Raw genomic sequence first — 14,411 nt, forward strand, 5'->3', positions numbered from 1 at the left:
ACGTATGGGAAGTATGAAAGCGCTGGCCCTTACCGTTCAAAAGTTATGGCCAAGGTTAAAGTTTGTAAACAGTAGGTCAAACTCTAAGGTCAAGGTCAGAGGGCCAGGATTCGTCATATCCAATGAAAGCTCTTGTCACAAGGATTACACATGTGAAATATGAAAGCTCTAGCTCCTACTGTTTAAAAGTTATGGGCAAGGTTTGTAAAAAGGAGGTCAAACTTCAAGGTCAAGACTTAGTTTTTGATAACAAATGAAAGATCTTGTCACAAGGATTAAATTTTTGAGTATGAATGCTTTAGTCTTAACCCTTCAAAAATTGTGATCAATGTTGTATTTTTAAAGTCGGTCAAACTCAAAAGTGAAGGTCAAAGGGTCAAGGATCTTGGTATCCAATGTAAGTACTTTTCACAAGAATTATGTGTGTGAAGTATGAAAGCCCTAGTTCTTATTGTCCAAAAGTTATAGCCAAGGTTAAAGTTTTTTCATAGGTACGGAAATCTCAAAGGTCAAGGTCAAAGGGTTAAGGTTGTTTGTATCTAATGAAAGGTCGTTGCACAAAGAATAAATATGTCAAGTATGAATGTCCTTCTTTCTAATGTTCAAAAGATATGGTATAAGTAAGAGTTAAAACAATTTGTGTTAAACTGGGTCAAACTCCAAGGGCAAGGATAAAAGGTCAATTTTGGTGAGACCCAAAGAAAAGTCTTGTCACAAGGAATACACATATTAAATATAAATGTCGTAGCTACACTAAATCAAAAGTTATAGGCACGGTTAAAGTTTTTGCGGACAGACAGACAGACAGCTAGAAAGACACACAGACAGACAAAAACTATATACCCCCGAAACTTCGTTAATGGGGGCATAAAAACCCTTACTATTGCTTTCATCAGATCCTGAATGTTACGCACTAGTGCAGCGGCGAGGCTATCAAAAAACAACAGTTGAACCAGATACAGAAAATAAAACTAGGTATGCCAAGTTTGAGAAAAAAAAAAAGAAAAAAATTTTAATACCGGTCTCTTGTTTAATCTTTTCCGTAATACAGTAATTTTGATTATAGAATTAATGTATGCAATACATTTTTATAATCATTGAATGTGATCCAACAGTATAGAAAATGATGGGAACGATGGAAACAGTGATGAAGAACAAACATTGATTTTGGCAATCATTATTGCATGGATGTGTATCTTAGCAGGGGCTCTCGCAATATTTTTAGTGCTATTCAGGAACAGGAAAGGTAGTAGTTTATGACAAAATTTTGAACTGTCAATTTAAAAGGGATTTATTGCAAATTATATTTTGAATATTTTTTTTTTCAGGAAAGGAATGTTGCTGTTTTTCTACAGAGGAAAATTCCAACTTTGATTCAGTAACGGAACATGTATGTCAAACCTTTTACAGACTTTCTAATTATTCTTTCTTACATATTCATGCTTTAAAAGAAACTGATAAATTGAAAAGAGACAACTGCATTTGATAATTTACCATGATCAAAATAATTAAGAGAATAGTAATCAGCGTAAATATTAGGGAATGGTAAGATGCTACGTATTACGCAATTAAGAGACACGTTCATAGTTATATCCATCTCCATTGAACAGACAGCTAACTTAGCGATTAAAAGTTTAAGAAGAGATATATGCTGTATATTGGATATTTTTGATCTTACAAAAGTCAAATTTTGAAAAATTCTTGAAATGTGCTGAGTTTTATTATTGTATGAGAAATATTATTTAACAAAGAAACTATTGTTTCATATTTGGTAATTGACCATTCTTGTTTTTGTGACGTCACAAACTATTAAGATTTTGTGTTATTTTTCAAAAAGTGAAAAAAATTGACAAAATTTGCTTAATTTTAATTGTTTGAAAATTATAGCGTGCAGGCTTGCTCCAGAACAAAATTCACATATTCAATTGATATTATCATTCTACACATTGCATAAAAATATTCGATTGAGATGAACCTTTGCTGGGTGGGTTTTACTCAAAATATCATTGTTATATATTTTTTTCTGCAGAAATCAAGAAAAATTGAAATTAACATCATTTTCCTTTCGTCATAATAAACATGTGTCGTCATTTCTTGTGAAAATATCCAGTGCTTTGAAATCTGCAGATATCCTCTGAATTAGAACATTATTACATACTACTTCTTCAAATTTGACTTTTGAGGCAAAAGTTGGTCATTACCAAATATAGTCCTTTCGAATAAAATAAAATCATGAAAAATATATTTAGTACAAAAAGGTTTATTTCAGATAAATATGTATATGTAAATATTTTTTTCGTCAATATGTTAAATAACTGTTTGTGCTACATTTCCCTACGTAGCTGCTAGGATAGCTATCTGTTCAAAAGCTACGCTTGGAACGCATGTCAGAAATAAAGACTAGGTCTATATATGTACACTTAATCAACATGAGATTATCTTCATTAAATCTTATATTTGTTTGAAAGTATGTTACTTTCCTCCAATTCCCAATCCATTTCAAATTTCCATAAACGACGAATTAACGAGGCAATACGAAAACATCTTTAAAAATATAACTGCCCAAGGCAGCAAAATGACATGAACTTCTATATTATTTTTATACGTCCTATTCGATGTATTGAAGCCCATGTTTGCCAGGGAAACATATATACATGTATTTATTTTATATGTTAAGCCAATGACCAATTAAACTGTTATTCAAGAGCCCCTTGGTTATTGATATTACCGACTTTTTATATAGGAATACATTTATAAAATCCGACATTCATTCAATTAAAATTTTTTTTTTAAATAAAAGCTGGTATATATGTTCATAAGCGTATATATATATATATATATATATATATATATATATATATATATATATATATATATATATATATATATATATATATATATATTCAAAAAATTATTTTTCCTTGGTATAGGGAAAAAATAAAATCCAAATTCAAATGATAAACTCAAACTTTTATCTAAAGCGCTTTCGCCCCATGCGGGCTCATCAGTAGATTTGAATGGGGCGAAAGCGCTTTAGATAAAAGTTTGAGTTTATCATTTGAATTTGGATTTTATATATATATATATATATATAGGGAAAATGTTGTAGAAGTCCATGGTATAGGTTAAGTTATAAATCAAAATTAAATCCAAGATAAACAAACAAGTTTACGTTTAATTTTTTACACTAAGCGCTTTCGCCGTTACGGCTCTTCAGAGTGTAACAGTCATAATAAAAACAATACAACTTCGTTGTTATGACGTCGTTATTATGACGTCACAAAGGCAGCGTTATACATTGGCACAGGTAAATGTCAAAAAAGCGCCAAATGTATAAAGTTAAACACATATACATTATAATAAAATGGAACATTTCTTTAGAGCTAAAATGTTCAATTTACATTTAATTTAGGCTTAAATAATTTAACAAAATAATCTTCCTTGGCCCTCCGTAATTGTTCGTTATCTTCTGTGATTTTATAAAACGGAAATATCAAAAAGTTTCCATTCGCACATGAATCAAAATGTTCACTGCAAGGTGTATTCCTGACGGAGGGGTCTCGTATTTGTTGTTTATGGACTCTTACACGGTCAGCTAGTTTGTTACCGGTCTGTCCAATATAGTCTTCCCCGCATGAAGTACAAGTCATACAGTATATTAAATTTCTAGTTTTGCATGACATATTCGCATTGACGGTAAACGTTTTACCACATTTAAATGTAAAATTTTCCCGGTTTTTAAATAAGGGCAGGTTCCACACAGGGGATCCATACATTTGGCTACGGTGCGTTTTTCCTCATCCGATGAGAATCTGGCTCTTGTTAGGAGTTTCTTTAGGTTTGGAGGTTGGCGTCGGCTATAGATGATGCTCTTCGGGTCAATTAATTCCTTTAAATTTTGGGATTGCTGTAAAATAGGAAAACACTGTTTTACGGAGTTATATATATTAAGGTTCCGTGGGTTATGGGTAACGACCAGCGGGATTTCCTTATTGTTTTCCTGGCGTCCTCGTCTAGTAGAACGGAGATCTGCAGTCGGTATTGACTTGGCCTTTTCAATTGTTATATCTATTAAGTCGTTAGGATATTTTTGTCTGAGCAAAAATGTTTTCAATTCCTGTAGACGGCCATTTCTTCTGGTTTCATCTATGACAATGGTACAAAAACGTCTTGCCATATTAAAAGGTATGTTACGTTTAACGTGTGACGGGTGGCAAGAATTAAATACGAGATATTGGTGGGAATCCGTTTTCTTGTAGTACAAATCTGTTATGATTTTGCGACCCTCCTTAATTATAAGAATATCCAAAAAGGGTAGTTCTAACCTGCTCTTTTCCAAGGTAAATTTAATAGAAGGGTGTAGATTGTTAAGAATGGTATGGTATTCTTGTAAATCCTCAGTAGATCTCGTCCAAAAAATGAAACAATCATCTAAGTATCGTTTCCAATTAAATCGTATGTATTGCGCAAAAGGATTTCCAAATCGTCTCTCTGTTTCGTTAAACAGTTTTTCTTCTAAAAAACCGAGAACTAGGGTTGCATAGGTTGGAGCAACTTTCGTGTCCATCGCTGTTCCCTTAATTTGTAGAAAATTTCTCTCGTCAAAAACAAAATGGTTATTCTCTAATACTATTTTTATTCCTTCTAGAATAAAGTCTTTAGAAAATCTTGCGTGAATTTGATTGTGGTATTTGTCAATCCAAAAAGCGATTGCTTCTAGTCCAAGTGTATGTGGTATGTTGGTATAGAGGCTCGTTACATCAAAACTAACCATCTCAGTATTTAGTTCAACTGTATCTGGAATGTGGCCGAGAAAATCCAAATCATCCCTTACATAACTTGGTACAAGTTGGCATAGAGGCTTTAGAAGTATATCCAACAAGTTGCTGAGTCTGTGCGTGGGGCATGCAGGGCCTGCTACAATTGGTCTAAGTTTTAAATCCGTTGGTCGAGGTAATTTTATATATAATGAGTTTTTACCTTCAAGTCCGTTCTGTATTTCTTTGGATTTGTGGATCTTTGGTAAACCATAAAAGTTACTAGATTTAATTTCAAAATTGGTTAAATAATCCACTTCCTTTTTGGTTAAATTATCCGCAAAATTATTTGTAAATTTCCTAATCCTGCGCATAGTTTTACTGTCTTCATTTGAGACTAATTCTTTGTAAAAATTGTTGTCATTAAGTTGGTCCAAAACCATTTCTTTGTAATGATCCGTAACCATAATAACAATTGCTCCCCCTTTATCTGCTTCCTTTATAATAATAGAATTATCACTTGCAAGGCTTTTGATAGCTTCTCGTTCCCGTCTAGTGATATTATCCTTAATATGGGTATTCATAGAGATGTCATTACTTCTGGCGGAATTTTGTAAACATCTGATAAATTCATCTAAATATTTATCCCTATTAGGTGGTGGTTTGAAATTACTTTTATTTCTCACCAACATACCACATACACTTGGACTAGAAGCAATCGCTTTTTGGATTGACAAATACCACAATCAAATTCACGCAAGATTTTCTAAAGACTTTATTCTAGAAGGAATAAAAATAGTATTAGAGAATAACCATTTTGTTTTTGACGAGAGAAATTTTCTACAAATTAAGGGAACTGCGATGGGCACGAAAGTTGCTCCAACCTATGCAACCCTAGTTCTCGGTTTTTTAGAAGAAAAACTGTTTAACGAAACAGAGAGACGATTTGGAAATCCTTTTGCGCAATACATACGATTTAATTGGAAACGATACTTAGATGATTGTTTCATTTTTTGGACGAGATCTACTGAGGATTTACAAGAATACCATACCATTCTTAACAATCTACACCCTTCTATTAAATTTACCTTGGAAAAGAGCAGGTTAGAACTACCCTTTTTGGATATTCTTATAATTAAGGAGGGTCGCAAAATCATAACAGATTTGTACTACAAGAAAACGGATTCCCACCAATATCTCGTATTTAATTCTTGCCACCCGTCACACGTTAAACGTAACATACCTTTTAATATGGCAAGACGTTTTTGTACCATTGTCATAGATGAAACCAGAAGAAATGGCCGTCTACAGGAATTGAAAACATTTTTGCTCAGACAAAAATATCCTAACGACTTAATAGATATAGCAATTGAAAAGGCCAAGTCAATACCGACTGCAGATCTCCGTTCTACTAGACGAGGACGCCAGGAAAACAATAAGGAAATCCCGCTGGTCGTTACCCATAACCCACGGAACCTTAATATATATAACTCCGTAAAACAGTGTTTTCCTATTTTACAGCAATCCCAAAATTTAAAGGAATTAATTGACCCGAAGAGCATCATCTATAGCCGACGCCAACCTCCAAACCTAAAGAAACTCCTAACAAGAGCCAGATTCTCATCGGATGAGGAAAAACGCACCGTAGCCAAATGTATGGATCCCCTGTGTGGAACCTGCCCTTATTTAAAAACCGGAGAAAATTTTACATTTAAATGTGGTAAAACGTTTACCGTCAATGCGAATATGTCATGCAAAACTAGAAATTTAATATACTGTATGACTTGTACTTCATGCGGGGAAGACTATATTGGACAGACCGGTAACAAACTAGCTGACCGTGTAAGAGTCCATAAACAACAAATACGAGACCCCTCCGTCAGGAATACACCTTGCAGTGAACATTTTGATTCATGTGCGAATGGAAACTTTTTGATATTTCCGTTTTATAAAATCACAGAAGATAATGAACAATTACGGAGGGCCAAGGAAGATTATTTTGTTAAATTATTTCAACCTAAATTAAATGTAAATTGAACATTTTAGCTCTAAAGAAATGTTCCATTTTATTACAATGTACATGTGTTTAACTCTATACATTTGGCGCTTTTTTGACATTTACCTGTGCCAATGTATAACGCTGCCTTTGTGACGTCATAATAACGTCATAACAACGAAGTTGTATTGTTTTTATTATGACTGTTACACTCTGAAGAGCCGTAACGGCGAAAGCGCTTAGTGTAAAAAATTAAACGTAAACTTGTTTGTTTATCTTGGATTTAATTTTGATATATATATATATATATATATATATATATATATATATATATATATATATATATATATATATATATATATATATATATATATATATATTCTAATTTTTTTCTTATGTAGAATGACGACGTTCAAATATGCATGCTAGAACTTTTGCCTTCAAACGTTGAGGAGGTAAGCATTACCTTTAACATATGTTTACCCCTATTTATCTTGTATAATGTTATCTAAGAGTAAACTAAGAGATCAAACCACTGAAGTAAAGGTCCTATATAAAATTCCCTATTATGCAATAGGATTAAGAACAATTAATGATACAATACTTATACTAATGTATAAGATCTGAATGATTGAAATGGACTTTTGTTCTGAAGGAAATCTAAAATATCAATGTAAAGCAAAATCAAAACCAAATCATAATTAATGACATCTTAAACAAGCATTATGAGGGTATTGCAAAAGCAATTTTCAGACCCCTACCGATAAGTATTATCTAGATTTATTAAAAGTGGCATTATTCCATCAAAAGTCAAAAGTAAATGAAGCAGAACAAAATTAATCTCAATCTTAAACTCATTTAGGTAAAGTGACACACAAAAAGCAGCTTGATATATACAAGTGCTTCAAAACAGAAATGCAGAAAACGCTAAAGAATTGAAAAGTTCGTTATTCCGTCAAAATCATCAAGATTGAACAAATAATACTTTTTTCTTACCTTAGTAATGTGTGTGTGTGGGGGGGGGGGTTGATTATTTATCATTTTAGTTTTCTTTATTAGGTCACCTGAGTAAAGTCAAGTCACCTATTGCTATCCATTTTCGTCCGTCGTCGTGCGACGTGCGTCGTGCGTTAACATTTGAACATTTTCAGCTTTTTCTCTGAAACCACTGAACGAATTTCAACCAATTTTGGCATCTAGTATCTATGGGTGAAGAGGAACAAAAATTATGAATTCATGGTCCCTGCCCCTCCCCCCCCCCCGGGGCCTGGGGGATGGGGCCAAAACCACTAAAATTAGTGCAGTTTTTAAAAATCTTCTTCTTTACTCCTGGACACCAAGCAGTCAAACTGTTGGTATGATTGTAATCAGCATTGAGTCCTCTGCCGAAATTGTGAAATTCATGGCACCAGGGTCAGGGGTTCTAGTGCTAGGGCGGGGCTAAATAAGTTATATAGTGAAAATGCATTATTTCTTTGAAATTCTTCTTTTCTGCTCCTGTGCATTAAATAAACTTACTAAGTGCATAGTTGAGTTGAAAATGACTGCTTCTTCCAAAATTTTGAATTTAATGACCCCAGAGTCAGGGGTTCTAGTGCTAGGCGGGGACATATTTAGATTTTTATAATGAAATTGCAATAATTCTTTGCTATTCTTCTTTTCTGTTCTAGGGCATTAAATAAACTAACCAACTGCACAGTTATATTGAATAAGGCTGCTTCTTCTAAAATTGTGAATCTAATGGCCCCAGGGTCAGGGGTTCTAGTTGCAGGCCGGTGCTATATAGATTATATAGTGAAAATGCATTATTTCTTTGATTTTCTTCTTGTCTGCTCCTGGGCATTAAATAAACTAACCAAGTGCATAGTTATGGTGAATAAGGCTGCTTCTTCTAAAATTGTGAATTTTATGGCCCCAGGGTCAGGTTCCGATGTTAGGGCGGGGCTATTTTGATTATATAGTGAAAATGCATTACAATCCACCTGTTACGTCATTCCTTTGTTTGATCGCTCCATTATTTTTCAGGAATGGAGACTCGTGGATCAAGTGCTCCATTATTTTGTTTCTGGAATGGAGACTTATTTCTAAATCTGAATTTGCAATAAACTAGTTTACACCAATAAGTCTCCATTCCTTCAATTATAGAAATAGAATATAAAAAAGATGCACAGGATTTAATCTTGTTATAAATTTACCAAAAATGTACAAACTGAAATCAAATTAATCTTGTCATAAATTAATCATAAATGTACAAGCTGAAATCAAAACAATATTGTCATAAATTTGCCAGGAATGTAGAAACTGAAATTAAATACATTTTAAAGTTATTTACAATACACGTTTACCGTAACGTGCATCTGTCCATCAGCTTTGGAGCACTTTTGACTGCTCTTGTTTTCTTCTTTATTACCTTGAATGACCTCACTTAAAGCGCGTTTTTGGTCCGATGTTGTCCTTTTGTAGCAACGAACTGCATTTGACTTATGGCCAGCGACTTCTGATATTAGCTATTCATCAACACCAGCATGGTATTATCGTGTAGCGGCAGATGCTCGCAAGGAATGGTTTGCGCGGAACCCATGTAGTCCCCCTTCTTTACACAAAGTTGAGACTACACAAGCAAGTTTGTGACGTCCAATTGGTAAAGCTGCATACCACATATCTTCTGTATATTTCTCAAGTGGACAGAAATATAAAGCATCGCTTTTTTCAACAGGCGGACACTTACTGATGTATTTTTCAAATAGCTTGACTATACATCGGCTTGCAAGTTGTGAATTTTCGTAGGCTTGCACTGATTTTTTATTTACATTCTCGTGCTAAGGCCTCCCTGGTTAGCTTAAGACGCATCCAATGTGTAAGTCAGTAATTTCCCATGTTCATTTCACAAATTGATATCTGGGACCTGTCACCTCGCCGCAAATTCATATGTTCCTGACCCAAACGTAGAGCAAAATTAAGTCCGAAGAGATACACTAAAGTTTTCAGGAGTTTATCTGGGTCGTCATCCCCTAATACACCTTTTGACCATAATATCTCCTCTTCCTCTTCAGTGATCGGCAAAGCTTGCTTTTTTCCACCCCCAACATTTTCTTTGGCTTTCATTTTCATCACATTATCTAGTGTGTTTCTTATCTGAGAGAATTCGTCGTCAACAAGAAGCTTATAATTTCGTCCCAGAGTATCCATGTAAAAGTGGAAACAGATCACAAAAGCATAAACCGTATCCGCTGGATATTCCGAACCATCGAGTGTCCTAGCCTCACATATGAATCGGGATATACAGTAATTCAATTCATCCTTACTCATGTCATCAATGTCTACCAGTATAGGACTAATATCTTAGCGTGTTTTGGATGTTTCATTTCTGGAGCGCTGCCATTCTCCGAACGTGTTGACCGCCCATCGAATTTTGGCTTTTGTCGCAGGTGCAAATCTGAATAAAAATGCGGAAAAAAACATGAATAATTGGTTTGGTTTAAAATATTTTATTGCAGTTTTAATAGAGTTTTACTAATAGCGTACATACGGAGTCAATTTCATATAATAAAACGAAAACGTTAGGAAATTTCATTTACACACCCTCCCAATTTCAAAATGTAAGTAAATTACTAAGGCAGTAAGGTACATGAATATAAATACATACTGTTTCGTCTTTAGTTCCTCTATTTCTTTATCAGACTTTGGAATGCTGAATCTTCTCTCTGAAATCTGTGGGACTTTCTCAACTTTTTCGTAACTTTGTGCGAGTTCATCATCACTGATATCTGAGCATTGTGGTGCATATGTTGCAGATTTTTGGGCGTCTCTATGCACTTTCTCGAGCCCCAAAATATCGCTTACTAAGTTATCTGTGTCATATTCACTTTCACTTGGATTTGGCGATTTGTACTTTTGTTGAGTCAAAACGATTTCCTCATCGCTGCTCGGATAATGCATGTTGAAATGAAGAGGAACAGAATTTTCTTCCATGTTATTGAATAGAATTGACCTCTCCATTATTTTTTGACCTCTACATTACTTTGACCTTGGCTATTAAAAACAGTGATGAACACTATTCTGTCATTTGGGTAGCACACTATACATGTAATGAATAGAAATGACCTCTCCATTATTTTCTGACCTCTCCATTACTTTGAATTGGCTATCTAAATACAGCTTGGGGCTCCAGAAAGGTGGATTTTAAGTAGGTCAATATCCTCGTACCTCTCCATTCCTTAAAACTAATGAGTCTCGGCCCCTGCGGGGCCTCGGCTCCATGACTTTTAAGGAATGGAGAGGTAGTAGGACAATAACCCATACTTATTTCTTTGAAAATCTTCTTCCCTGCTCCTTGGTATTAAATAAACTAATTAAGTACATAGTTATGATGAGTAAGAGTGACTCTTCCATAATTGTGAATTTTATGGTCCCAGGGTCTGGGGTTCTCGTGTTGAGGTGGGGCTCCATTGTTTAGATAGTGAAAATGCATAAATTCTTTAAAAATCTTCTTTTCTGCTTCTGGGTATTAAACCAATGAACTATGTACATAGTTATGAGGAGGAAGGATGCCTCTTGGATATATGTGAATTCGCAGCACTGTTAAGGCCTACTATGAGAAAACAACGGAAAAATAGACGTCCAAAAAAGGGGATTTTTTTTAAAAAACTGAATTTATTTTAATTAACCGGTTTTTTTTATCACAAAACTTAAATAATTATGGAAACAGCACAGTATAACCCACTCTGTACTGTATGAAGTTTGGTCCCATCGATGAACAGTCACATTATGAATTCATAGTTCGTGAACTGAATGTAGGTCATGAACAAATTTCAATATAGCAAGGGCATACCCTAGTTGAAATTAAAAATCCAAGCTGTTCATTGTTTCTACATACTCTGTAGTTTCTGAAAAGTGCTGCTGCTTTGAATATAATTTGCGTTTTAATAGTTTAATTTTCGGGTAAGTAAGCTAATGTCGAAATATATTTGACTTTTACCAAATATTTTGTGTACATATAAAATCACACCCTCGATTTAAAGAAAGCAGCAGCACTTTTCAAGTTAAGAAAAATATCCTTTTTCTACATTCAAAAAATGGTTAAGATCTATTCAGTGTATGCCCTTGCGAAAATACGATTTTATGAGGCATCTCATTGTAAAATATACGTAACCTGTACATAAAAATACGTCATAAATAATAATATACATGCTCATGATAGTTAATGAATGATCGTACTAAACAAAGGATATACAGTGGTATTAATCGGCTGTTTAAAACCTGTAAATAATATTCCGTTTAATAATAAAACGCATTTTCCATTGCTAAAAAAATCCTCAATCTGCCTCTCACAGCGCATGAAATACATCATTTTTACCAAAATGACGTCATGTTTACAAGTTCTTCGCGATCAGTTCTTTGTTTATAACCAGCTGCATGGGATTTAACTAGCAAGTTTTTTTTAATGCATTGATAAGTTTTATTGTTGTTTAATATGCTAATAAAGTTAAAATTTGCAGATTATTTCATTTTCAGGTATTATGAGAAATACATAAAAGTCATATTTTTGTGTGACGTCACAGTAAACTTTCCCGTATCAATTAGGCCCCACCCCTTTTTCAAGCCTTAACAATGCTGCGTTTCAGGGCCCCTGGGCTAGGGCTTCTTGTGTTAGGGCGGGGCTCCAATGTTTGTATAGTGAAAATGCATATATTCTTTGGAAGTCTTTTCCTTTGCTCTTAGTATATATTTATGGCGAAGAACGCTGATTCTTCCAAGAATGCTTAATTTCCTGGCCTCTGGGACAGAGGTACTTGGGTGGGGGGAGGAGGGGGGGGGTGACTGAAAATGATTTAATGCTTTGAAATCTGCACTTTGGTATTAATCAACAACATGATGAAATAAGATTTATAAAATTTTGAAAGATGTGGCCCCAGGGTCAGTGGTTCCTGTGGGATGGGGTGCACAACTGATAATGATAAAGTGGAAATGCATTTTCTCTTTGTTACTGTGATCAACATGTACCTCTGGGTATTACTAACCAAAGTAATGCTGAGTTAAGTGCATAATTATGATAAGCAATGGTGCTTCATTCAGAATTTCATGGCTTTTGGATTAAAACAAGAATCAAATTCAATTGTTTGAAAGTTGTTGCATGATACTCAGGTGACCTATAAGGCCCATGGGCCTCTTGTTTACCTTTATATGTTCTGTCTTTCTCAGAATGTACAGAGTAACTTTTTTTCTCCTTTACTAGCATTTGTAAATGTAAAATCATTCTGTTTGAATACAGTAATATATATATATATATAATTATTAAGTAATTAATAAAAGTTTTGAAAGATTTTCTAAAAACGAATTATGTAGTAAATGCATACACATTTTCAGAATACGGTGATGACGGAAACAGTTCCTAGTGCAGAAGCAAGAAAAATCAAAAAGGTAAGGAAATCCATAAAGACTGACAAAAAACATAACCGATGTCTATACTCCCACGTCTATATTTATAGTTCATCAAAAGGTACCACAAAAGCGATGCCTATATTCTCAGTGCATACATGTATGATGGTATTACAAACTGTGTTACATGAACCTGCAATCATCAATATGCACGTATTTTTAAAATTTTACTTCCATCACGTGACGTCATGCATTCCATAATAGAGTAGTTTTGAAGAGTCATGAAAGTACACAGTACTCTTGTAAATACGAAAAACGTCTTGTAAATAAGAAAAAAGGAACCAGATTTCATATTTTTGGGCTAAACACTCAGAAAATATTGTCTTTGAGTTTTTTTTTTCAGTTAAAAGTTACATTGAAAATTAATCAAAAATGTTTATCATATCATTGCAAGACAAAGCATCTCACTTATAACTTCATGCCAATACCACTAAAATTATTGCAATCTTTAAAAATCTTCTTCTTTACAATTGGACATCAAGCAGTCAAACGGTTGGTATGATTGTAATCAAAAAGAGTCCCCTACCAAAATTGTGAAATTCATGGCCCCAGGGTCAGTGGTTATAGTGCTAGGGCGAGGCTAAACAGGTAATATAGTGAAAATGCATTATTTCTGTGAAACTCTTTTTTTTTCTCTTCTGGGTATAAAATAAACAAACCAAGTGTATAGTTGAGTTGAAAATGACTGCCTCTTCCGCAATTGTAAATTCCATGGTCCCGGGGTGAGGGGTTCTAGTACTAGGGCGGGGCTAAGTGGGATGTATAGGAAAAAATGTATAAATTCTTTGAAAATCTTCTCTATTCTAGGGCATTACATAATCTAACCATGTGCATAGTTATGTTGAATAAAGCTGTCTCTTCCAAAATTGTGAATCTAATGGCCTCATGGTCAGGGGTTCTGGTGGCAGGGCGGGGCTAAATTGATTATATAGTGAAAATGAATAAATTCTTTGAAATTCTTTTTCCCTGTTCGTTTGCATTAGATAAACTAACCGAGTGCATAGTTGATATTGAATAAGGTTTCCTCTTACAAAATTATGAATCTCATGGCCACAGGGTCAGGGGTTCTAGTGGCATGGCGGGGCTAAAATCTTCTCTGCTCTTGAATATTAAATAAAATAACCAAGTGCATAGTTATGTTGAATAAGGCTGCTTTTCCAAAATTGTGAATTTCATTGCCTTTGGTTTAAAACACGAATCATAATCAATTGTTGAAAAGT

General features: G+C 34.2%; 2 protein-coding genes across 3 annotated transcripts in view; one reads left to right on the forward strand and one right to left on the reverse strand.

Moving 5' to 3' along the window:
* The window catches only part of LOC134277388 (uncharacterized), a 61,159-nt gene that overhangs the window by 43,833 nt on the left and 2,915 nt on the right, over positions 1–14,411 (forward strand). For both annotated transcript variants that reach the window (XM_062759724.1, XM_062759725.1), the window contains exons 5-9: positions 897–975; positions 1,116–1,246; positions 1,329–1,390; positions 7,155–7,208; positions 13,120–13,173. In XM_062759724.1, the coding sequence (XP_062615708.1) occupies positions 897–975; positions 1,116–1,246; positions 1,329–1,390; positions 7,155–7,208; positions 13,120–13,173 (380 nt within the window). The remainder of the gene's footprint in view (positions 1–896; positions 976–1,115; positions 1,247–1,328; positions 1,391–7,154; positions 7,209–13,119; positions 13,174–14,411) is intronic.
* LOC134277381 (uncharacterized) lies at positions 10,054–10,913 on the reverse strand. Its single transcript, XM_062759720.1, has 2 exons — positions 10,400–10,913; positions 10,054–10,189 (listed from the first exon to the last, which is right to left on the reverse strand). Exons 1-2 carry the CDS (start codon positions 10,750–10,752, stop codon positions 10,096–10,098), a joined length of 447 nt encoding a protein of 148 aa, XP_062615704.1. The 5' UTR covers positions 10,753–10,913; the 3' UTR covers positions 10,054–10,095.

Source organism: Saccostrea cucullata, unplaced genomic scaffold (genome assembly GCF_032062105.1).
Source record: "Saccostrea cucullata isolate Sc308-1 unplaced genomic scaffold, CSIRO_AGI_Scuc_v1 ctg360, whole genome shotgun sequence".
NCBI lineage: Eukaryota > Metazoa > Mollusca > Bivalvia > Ostreida > Ostreidae > Saccostrea > Saccostrea cuccullata.